Source organism: Arachis ipaensis, chromosome B4, assembly GCF_059453495.1.
Source record: "Arachis ipaensis isolate K30076 ecotype BB chromosome B4, ASM5945349v1, whole genome shotgun sequence".
NCBI lineage: Eukaryota > Viridiplantae > Streptophyta > Magnoliopsida > Fabales > Fabaceae > Arachis > Arachis ipaensis.
The window spans coordinates 86,175,652-86,186,436 of NC_142439.1; the positions used below are offsets into that span (position 1 = coordinate 86,175,652).

General features: G+C 39.0%; 2 protein-coding genes across 2 annotated transcripts; both read right to left on the bottom strand.

Moving 5' to 3' along the window:
* Positions 1–1,147: 1,147 nt before the first annotated feature.
* LOC148568229 (glyceraldehyde-3-phosphate dehydrogenase B, chloroplastic-like) lies at positions 1,148–1,788 on the bottom strand. The gene is made up of 2 exons (XM_088484003.1): positions 1,563–1,788; positions 1,148–1,310 (listed from the first exon to the last, which is right to left on the bottom strand). The coding sequence occupies exons 1-2, from the start codon at positions 1,691–1,693 to the stop codon at positions 1,175–1,177; spliced, it is 267 nt and encodes an 88-aa protein (XP_088340129.1). The 5' UTR covers positions 1,694–1,788; the 3' UTR covers positions 1,148–1,174.
* Positions 1,715–2,852, bottom strand: LOC148568230 (glyceraldehyde-3-phosphate dehydrogenase B, chloroplastic-like). Its single transcript, XM_088484663.1, has 7 exons — positions 2,836–2,852; positions 2,628–2,679; positions 2,385–2,545; positions 2,213–2,274; positions 2,078–2,127; positions 1,831–1,970; positions 1,715–1,775 (listed from the first exon to the last, which is right to left on the bottom strand). The coding sequence occupies exons 1-7, from the start codon at positions 2,850–2,852 to the stop codon at positions 1,715–1,717; spliced, it is 543 nt and encodes a 180-aa protein (XP_088340789.1).
* Positions 2,853–10,785: the final 7,933 nt, after the last annotated feature.

Genomic DNA, 10,785 nt, shown 5'->3' on the forward strand with positions numbered 1-10,785 from the left:
TACGGCTACGCTTTTTGGGGTGATTCCTATTCGGCCGTTGCCTATTTTCAAAGGCTACGCTTTTCTGCACCAAGGGCTACGCTTTTGGCGTTTGAGAATAGGCTACGCTTTTCAAGTGATGCTGTCCAGGACCAAAGGCTACGCTTTTCAGCTTCCATTTTTACCAGAATAGGCTACGCTTTTCAACGCTACTGCATCACTTGTAAAACGTAGCCGCATTGTATATTATAGCTACTCTATATAAGTGTAGCCCTAGGTCCCTTTTTTTTTAATTTTCTGTATAACCATAGCTACTCTATATAAGTGTAGCCTTAGGTCCCTCATTGTTTTTTTTTTATTTTTTATATGTATATAATATTCTAATAATTTTTTATACAACATAATATTTAATAATATTATTACATATATAATTTTACATTTTTAATTAAATGAGTTAAATATTATCAAATAAAATTAAACACATAATTATACTAAATAATTTTTTTAAATAATAAAAATCATCCTTACACAATTCAAAGACATAATCTTAAAAAGAGATAATTTAAGTCACATGAAACTTGTATCACATATCAATTAAAATGCAAAGTTTGCACTCTATATCCGAAAAGAACTTAACAAACAAAAAAGCATTAATCTTCTAATCTTGGCATAATGACTAAAAAATATTCTGAAGCACCTTCAAATTCTTCTCAAACACATCTTTTTCATACTGATCTTCATCACCATCAAGAAAACTCTTAACAATTGTATCAGTGTTCATTCCCTTGTTCATTCCCAGCAAGAACTAATTTCCAAGCAGTTACTGCCCTGCTTACAGCTGCAGATTATCATAATTCAAAAAGAGAAGCATGTAAGGATTTTGCATACTGATTCACCACCATACGCAATCAATACAAGATTATGTTGAAGGAAATGACCGGGCTACTTACAAATATTCTTTTGACCATTCTCGCGACACATGAAGAAAACAAAATCATAGAACCAAATGAATTCTGAAAAGTCTGCCTGGCAAGGACAAATAGCATACACATTTAAATTTTAGGAGACATGCCCCAGACATGATCCTCACCTATTGTCGTCTAAACACTTTGTTCTTGTTCTCCCTCATAAATTAAATTAACATAAATTCAAAATATATGGTCTGGTGGCAGCGATAATAACCAAAGCTGCTATTCTATTCAAAGACTTTGCATTCTTCGTCAGTTGGGTTTGTCTCACAAAACTCTTCCAATGGGTCTCCACCTCCCTTTGCAGCAGCTACTCCGGGCCACTTGTTTGCCACCAAATGTGCCAAATCCACAACCCTTTGGCTGCAATCACCCCGTATTTTAACTATCAATAATCTGATCCTTTGTAACAATATTCACCCTCTGTTCTAAAATATATATCACTGATAATTCAATGTACTAAATTTCTATAGTTGCCGATTTTAATTATATATGATAATTTCTATAGCACATGCTAATTCAATGTACTACTACATGTGCATGTTCTATCTCAAGGATTCATTAAGTGAGAAAGACAAAACAAAAGTAGCTGCTATATGTGGAGAGTGGCCTAACCTGTAACCCCATTCATTGTCATACCAAGCAACAACCTTAACCATATCATCTCCCATGACCATAGTGAGTGAAGAGTCAATAGTAGAAGAAACATCGGTGCAGCGGAAGTCCACAAACATAAGAAGGAGCATCACACACGTCCAATACACCCTTCAACGGCCCCTCAGCTGCCTTTCTGAAAGCTGCATTGACTTCTTCAGCCGTAACACCCTTCTTCTCAACATTGATAACAAGGTTAACTACTGAGACATTAGGAGTAGGCACTCGCAGCGCAATTCCATTGAGCTTTCCCTTCAGTTTTGGCAGCATTAAGGACACAGCCTTGGCTGCTCCGGTGCTTGTAGGAACAATGTTCAATGCTGCAGCTCTTGCTCTTCTTAAATCCCTGTGTGAAGCATCCAAAAGCCTCTGCACAAGCACAATTCAGTTGAACAAATTGGTAAAACAGCACTGAAGAGTAAACACTAGACTAGTTAAAGAGATAAACAAGAGCAAAATTGTAGCTAATTTTGTACCTGGTCTCCTGTGTAGGAGTGTGTAGTTGTCATTGTTCCTTTCACAATGCCTGGAAAATATAGAGCAAATCAAAGTAACTCTCTAAGCTCTCAAACATTAAGTAACATCATCATGTGTTCGACGTTTCGGCTTACCAAATTCTTCATCCAAGATCTTCACAAACGGAGCAAGACAGTTTGTGGTGCAAGAAGCATTACTAAATTGAAGAAAAAAAAGAAAGAATTCAAAATCAACCACTTAGCTATACTAATGATAATTAATCATTTATTTTTACTTAGTAAAGAAGAGTGTTAATGTTTCAAGGACCTTATAATGTTGGCAACTTCATGGCCGTAGTCTTGTTCGTTGACTCCGAGGACGTAGGTTGGAATATCAGCACCCTTAGCAGGAGCAGTGATGATGACTTTCTTGGCACCGGCTTTGATGTGTTTTCCAGCACCAGGCCCATCCACAAACACTCTAGTTCCCTGAATATCATCCAATCAAATCGAATCAAATCAAATCAAATCAAATCAAAGGAAGCACAGAATCCAAAAGGTCAAGACTTACCTCAATAACAATGTCAACTCCAAGCTCAGCCCAAGGAAGTTTAAGAGGATCCCTGTTTAAGACAACCTTAATGGGCTTACCATCCACGGAAATGGTTTAGTCATCCACTATTTTCACATCTGCTTTGAAAGTTCCCAGCATAGAATCATATTTAAGCAAGTGTGAGGCCTGCTTATGCAAATTAAATCACCATATGTTACTTACGTACGTGCTAATTACTGTCATTCATTTCATCTGGAAATGGCATTGTAATGCGAATACTTACATTCTTGACACCACCGCTGTCATTCACAACAACCACATCAAGGGGTGAGTCCTTGCGACCGTGCCAGCAGCGCAAGAAGTTTCTACCGATGCGTCCAAAGCCATTGATAGCTACCTTCAACTTGGCCACTGTCTCTCCCCTCACAGGCCTTGATCCCGTCGTCTACTTTCAACTCACAATATTTAAAAAAAAAACGGAAAGAAAAAAAATTCCTTAAATAAAAAGCTCAAATGGTTGATTAAGAAATGAACCTTGGGAGTGAGTTGAGAAGCCAGAACATCAAAGAAGGAAGAATCTCTAGCATTAATGGCATGGGTAACACATGAACTTGATTTCAGCCCTGAGAACTCCATCACCTCAAGCCTTTGCTCATAATGAATCAAAGTGATGAATAAGAATAATAATTAAGATCGAACTAATTAAATAAATAAGATACAATACCACAGTATCTATTTGATTGATCACTTACTTTTTCTCTTCTCAACTTGTTGGTTTTTTATTATTCTCATTAAAGCTGAATGCAAAATTCACAAAATCATGCCAATTAGCTTAATTTTAAGTGCAAAAGGGGAAAATGGCATTGCTTCAAACAGTAAAATGAGAATTATCAACCTAAATTGTAAATTAAAAATGAATTGAGACATATATCAATTTTGCACCAATATCACCAATGCAATTGATGGACCAAACATGAATCCCCTGGCTTAATCTATTTTTGGCGAATCAGAACCCAAAAAAGAACCTATAACCCTAAAACCCCCAAATTTGAATTTCTTTTCAAATAAATTTCTTTTCAAATAAATGTCTAGTTCTTCCATGATCAAAGCTGCATATTCTTCAGCCTGCTGCTGTATGTTTGAGAGTTTGTTTGTTGTGGCACTAAGGCAGATGATCTGAAAACAGAATTGATCATTTGTGATCAAGTAAACTCCTATTCTCATGGGAACAAAATGCAAAGCTAGGAAAGGAAAAAAGGTTGCCGATAAAAACTACTTCATTATCTTCATTCTAATTTTTCTGTTGATGAATTTAAAAAGAAAATTCATATAAACCTCTTTAGTTTCTTCCTCGGTGATTCTTCCATCTGCATCTTTATCAACCCTGCATTATTCCAAATGAAGGTTAACATACTTAATGGTGGGAATTAAAGAAAATACCAACCAATTTCTTTTCCTAGTTCTAAAATTAAGTAAAGGGGTAATGAATTAGTTACATGTCAAAGACGGTTCTGAGCCTGGAATCAAAACTCCGGTCAGAAATCTGGTCCCAATAGTCCTTCAATTGAGCCTTGTTAATTGAATCCCCATGAATATCCCTCCTCCTAGCCAAAGAATCAAAAAGTACACCAGCATGCCTCAGATTCCTTGCTCATCCCTACATACAAACAATTCAACAAATTCGAACCATAGTTATCCAAACACTTCCTAAAAGAAAACTACTCAGAACAAGTCCTTATTTCACTCACTCACACACACACACACAAACAATTTCACAAATAAAAACCCTAAATCAGAACCCCAAACCTCTCAAATTTCATAGAACCAACTGAAAATTGATACATACCACCGTTCTGAAGCTAAAACCCCCCAATTCCTAGTGGCCCAAATAAAAACCCCTAAATCGAAACCCTAAACCTCTCAAATTTCACAGAACCAACTGAAAATTGATACATACCACTAGCCATTGTTGTTCATCATCATCAGCACAGCCACACACACCTTCTACATTGAAAGAACAGGGCCGAAGGAAACTCACCTGGGATCGACAGTGAAGAAAGCTGACCAACTGAATTAATGGCCGAAACAAGAAGACGAAGAAGACCGCCACCCGAGGGACAAGATGCTGGTTCCGTCTTCTTCTGCCACCGGCGAAGTGAGCGCAGGGAAGGCGGCGACTGAGTGCGACATGGTGACAACGCAAACCGCAACGACGAGCTTGAGTCTGAGATAGTGAGTGCGCGCACGAGACCGAGAGAGAAGTGAGCTAGAGACCGGAGACGAGAGGTGAGAGCGACGAGAGAACAGAGAAGAGAGTGACGAGAGAGAACAGAGAAGAGAGACGAAGGGGGATATGACACCGTTTCTGATTTGGTGAAAAGGTGAAAAAAAATTTCCCTTTACATTCAACGGCGACGGTGAGAAGGGGAAGGTGATGAGTGTTGAAAGGTGAGAATGGCGAAGGTGAGGGTTGTTGTGCGCGAAAGGTTAGCGAAGGTGAGGGTCTCACTTTTCGAATTGAAGGTGTGACTTGTGAGGTTTAGTTGTTGCGGGAGAAAGGGTTCGTGTGTGCTTTTGGAGGGAATTGAAAGTGGAATAAAAAATTTACCAAGTGTTGTTAGGACTTGGCCATGCATATATTAGGAATCACTTTTGAAAGGCACCCAAAACTTAACAAATAGGTTACTCTCTAAAAGCGTTCCCTTAGATATGAAAAATGAACCCATAGATATCAACATACGGCTACGCTTTATAAGTGATTTCTATAATACCTAAGGCTACACTTTTTAAATGATGCTGCAATTGTGTATCCTTTTCTCTTATAAAAAGGCAACACGGAGAAAAGCGTAGCCTATTCATAGAATAGGCTACGCTTTTCAAATGTAGCTTAAAAAAAGTGTGGCTGAATGGGTATTTTTCTTGTAGTGTCACTTTTTTTTTTGACAACTTCCAAGATAGTGGGATTCAATCTTCTTTGGGGTTGACGGACAGGTCTTGCTCCCTCTTCTAAAAATATTCTGTGCTCACATACTTGAGGGTTGATGCCTACTATGTCTGCCAAACTCCACCCAATTGCCTTCTTGTGCCTCCTCAGCACATCAAGTAACTGCTCTTCTTGTTGAGAAGTGAGTTTCCTTGCAATGATAACTGGAAACTTCTGCTCATCTTCAAGATAAGCATATTTGAGATGTGGAAGGAGGGGTTTTAATTCCAACTTCTGATCATGTGCAGGTTCTGGATTGTCTGGAGCTTGTGAAAATACCGGAGTGTCCTCATTGTCAGTCAAGAGGATCCCCACACTTGGCCCTTGTCCAGTGTGCCTCTCTTCTAACTCTTCTTTGTGAACTTCAGCTACAGTTTCATCTATGACATCACACCGGAAGATAGAATGATCTTCTGGAGGATTGTCAATGACTCCATTCAGATTGAAGATTACTATTCGGCCATCTATTTTAAAAGAGTATGTTCCTGAAAAAGCATCCAATTTGAATTTTGATGTCTTCAGGAATGGTCTTCCAAGTAGGATTGATGATGGCTTATCTGAGTCATTATGGGGCATCTCCAAGATATAAAATCAGTGGGGAATGTAAGCCCTTTAATGTTCACTAAAATATCTTCAGCAACTCCAGCCACTGTAATAATGCTTTTATCTGCTAACACAAAATGAGCTGCCGACCTTTTTAAGGGAGGGAGCCTCAAAATATCATATATAGACAAAGGCATTATACTAACACATGCTCCTAAATCACACATGCAATCATAAATTACTACACCGCCAATAGTACAACTAACTATACAAGGACCTGGGTCACTACACTTTTCAGGAAATCCTCCCATTAAAGCAGATATGGAACTACCTAAAGGAATAGTTTCTAATTCATTAATTTTGTCTTTGTGTATACATAAATCTTTTAGAAACTTTGCATATTTAGGTACTTGTTGAATAACATCATAAAGAGGAACAGTTACCTCAACCTTTTTGAATATTTCTACCATCTTGAAATCGGGTTCCAGCTGCTGCCTGGGTCTCCTTGCAAGTTGTGGAAATGGAATGGGAGTGGTGTTTTCTGCAGTGTCTACGCCTTTTGGTGCTTCCTCCTATGGTTGAGCTTCTTCTTTTTCAGCTATGTCCTGTATGTCCTCTTCCTCTTCAACATCTTCTATCTCTACTACCTCTTCAGTTGAGGCGTGTTCTGGTGAGCTTGGCTCCTCCTGATTCCTCTCTTGCAGTGTAGTTCCGGACCTTAGGGTGATGGCATTAATGCCTCCCTTGGGATTGGGTAATGGTTGAGAGGGGATTCTAGTGGAGCTTGAAGGTTGGTTATTGGAATTTTGCATTGATCCAATCTGTGAGACAAGAGCTTGCAAAGTAGAGGTCAGACCATTCTGACTGGCATTAATGTTATTCATAATGTTATTTTCCATGGTCTGTTGTCTCTGCTCAAAAGATTGTAGTAACTCTTCATTAGAAGATGAAGAAGGATGAGTAAATTGAGAGGTCTGCTGTTGGGTATTCTGTGGTCCTTGGGATTGCCTTAAGTGAGGTGCTCTGTAAGGTTGATTCTGCTGCTTGTTGTTGTTATTATTCCACCTCTGATTTCCCTGATTATCTTTGCCTCCTCTGTTATTGTTGTCCCTCTAATTCTGGTTAGAATTGTCCTACCATCCATGGTTATGATTTCCACCTTGATTGTACCCTTGGTTGGGACGGTCATAGAAGTTATGAGTGGATGCCACCATGTTGTCTTCCTGCTGGAGCTGCGGGCATTCATCAGTATAGTGGCTATAATCATCACAGATTCTGCAAACTCTTTGTGGGAACTAATTGTTGACTTTGCTGTGGTGGAGGATGTTGAGCTTGCTGAACTTGTTGTTGATTCAATTGCATCTGCTTCAGCAAGTTAGTCATTTCACAGATAGTCTAAGCTAGAGCAGCAGTCTCTCTGCTAGAGGATACTTCTGCAACGGCTTTTGAATGGCCTTGTTTCTGCCTGTGGTTCCTAGTAGATTCAGCTAAGTCGCTGACTAATTGCCATGCCTCATCAGTGGTCTTGTACTTCTTCATAGACCCATTGCTAGCACTTTCCAATGTGGTCTTATCTTGGGGCCTCATGCCCTGTGTGATATAGCTGAGTAACACTATCTTGTCAATCCTGTGGTGGGGACATGCTTCCAGAAGAGTATTGAAGCGCTCCCAGTATTCAAAGAGAATCTCGTTGTCGTCTTCAACAATCGTGGAAATGTCTTTCCTCAGTTTATTAGTAACTTCAGATGGAAAGAATTTTTCCAAAAATTCTTTTCTGAGTGTATCCCAGTTGGATACATTTGCTAGGGGTTAAGTGTAGTACCACTCTCTTGCTTTTCCCTCAAGAGAAAATGGGAAAGCTTTCAGCAAAATTGAAATTTCATCTGCACCATCACGCCTGACAGTAGAACAGGCTGCTTGGAAATCTCTCAGGTGCTTGATAGGCTCTTAAGCAGGTAAGCCATGAAACTTGGGCATCAAATTAAGCAGTGCGGTCTTTATTTCAACATCTGTAGCCACCGCTGGGTGATACGCTTAAAACGGTTGCATTGTAAAATCAGGGGCTCCTTCCTCCTGGATAGTAATTCTCCTAGGTTCTACCATGTCGCCTGCGCGTGAATCAACCGAATCAGTAGAACGGGGGCTGGTTTCTTCTTCAACTGACGTTTCAGGTCTGCCCTCAGAGAGGACTAACCGACGCCGAGCTCGCCTTATTCGTGAAATAGTCCTTTCAATTTCAGGATCGAATATTGGCAAGCTTGGATCAAGAAGTGAACGCGTCATTTGACGAAAGAAACATGATGCTCATAGTAGCAAAATAAAATAAAATGTGAATAAATAAATTCTAATTAATAACTTTAGCACTCTATTGCAACTCCCCGGCAACGGCTCCAAAAATTGATGCAAGCAGAAATTTGCGAATTAAAAATTGTTAAAATATATACGTTGCAAGTATAGTTCTTAACTCGCTAGAAATCCATTAATCAATTTAGAAAGGTGTCACAGAAATTTAAAATTAAAATACTGGGAGTATGAATCCCAGGTCGTCTCCCAACGAGTTGCAGAAAAGTGTGCTATTTTATTAATCAGAGGTTTTCAAAAAGGTTTGAGTTGAGTAAGCAGGAAATTAAATTGGAGAATTTGAATAATGTAAATAAAAGCCTTGGCTGAAAGTTGATTAGTTGGAATCCCTATTATTGTTGGAATACTCTCAAGATTAATTGACAATTAAAGGTTGTCCTGTTTAGTTATCCTTTACTAGGTAAGGGAAAGTCAAACAAGTTGTAAGGCTACGTCTGTTCAAAAGTTGCAATCCACTTATTTAAAAGAGATTGGTGTTAGTGACTAGAAGGCAATCCAACCATAAACCCAATTACAATCTTTCTTTTAAGCTTTCCAACTCAAGGGTTCCTTTCAATCAACTCCCCATCAAGTTAGGGAACTACTCGCTCATTGTGAATGTAAAATTCATAGCATATGAAAAGGAATTAAAGAAAGACATTGTAAATAAAAATCAAAATAGTCAATTAAAAATAAAAGTGATCCTTGTATTAAATAATCCTAAAAATATTCCAATGGTAAAATTAAACAAAGCAAAGGACATGGAAGAGTAAAGCCAAGCAAAGAAAACGAACTAGAATGACGAAGTCTTGATGAGGTAATAGCTCTTTTCAATATCCCAATGCAAAAAGAAAGAGAAAATTCAAATCCTAAGAACTATGAATGTGTAGAGAGAGAAAACCTAGAGGAGAAGTAAAAACTCGATCTAAAAACTAAAAATTGTGTAGAATGAATGTTGATTTTGGTTTCTGCATGTTCTCTGGCTCTAGTCTGCTGTTCTGGGCCGAAAACTGGGTTAAAATAGGGTCCAAAAATCGCCCCCAGCGAATTCTATAGATTATGTAGATCGCGCATGTCACGCGATCGCGTCATCCATGCGGACACGTCATTCGCGTTTTTCCCTGCCACGCGTTCGCGTCATCCACGCCTCCGCGTCGCTTGTGCATTTCCAATCCGCGCGGTCGCGTGAGCCATGCGGCCGCGCCACTGCGAATTCTCCTCTTTCGCGCGGTCGCGTGAGCCATGTGGCCGCGTCACTTCTCGCTGGTTATCTCCTCAATTTCTTGTGTTCCTTCCATTTTTGCTAGCTTCCTTTCCAATCTCCAACTCATTCATGCCCTATAAAGCCTGAAACGCTTAACACACAGATCATGGCATCAAATGGAATAAAGGAGAATTAAAATGCATAATTTAAAAGTCTCTAGGAAGCAGTTTTCAATCATGTAATAATTTAAGGAAGGAAATATAAATGCATGCTAAATTAATGAATAAGTGGGTAAGGATCATGATAAAACCACACAATTAAACACAATATAAACCATAAAATAGTGGTTTATCATGTACTCATCCTTGAATCTCCAAGGATCCTTGCTTCTCGAATGGTTGACAGAAGTTCCAATCATCTTCACCAAGTCTGGATGGAGTTCCTCCCAAGATATGAGCTCCCTTAGTTGGTCCTCATGCTTCGATCCAGGATCTGATAGACAATTGTCCCCAAGGGTGTATTGGTAAAGATTTTCTTCAATAAATTGCGTTGCAAGTATAGCTCTACCAACAACAATCCTCGGGTGTCAAATTTAGAAGAGGGAATTGGTTGTCACAAGTTCAACCCCAATAGAAATAACCGAAGTATTCAAACCTCGGGTTGTCCGATGAGCGGATAATTTATACACTTTTTGGCATTGTTTTTACATAGTTTTTAGTATGATTTAGTTATTTTTAATATATTTTTATTAGTTTTTAAATAAATTCACAATTCTGGACTTTATTATGAGTTTGTGTATTTTTCTATGATTTCAGGTAATTTCTGGCTGAAATTGAGGGACCTGAGCAAAATCTGATTCAGAGGCTGACAAAGGACTGTAGATGCTGTTGGATTCTGACCTCCCTGCACTCAAAGTGGATTTTATGGAGCTACAGAACTCCAAATGGTGCACTCTTAATTGCATTAGAAAGTAGACATCCAGGGCTTTTCAGAAATATATAATAGTCCATACTTTGCCCGAGTTTAGATGACGCAAACTGGCGTTCAACGCCAGCTCCCTGCCCTATTCTGGAGTCAAACGCCAGAAACAGGTTGCAAAGTGGAGT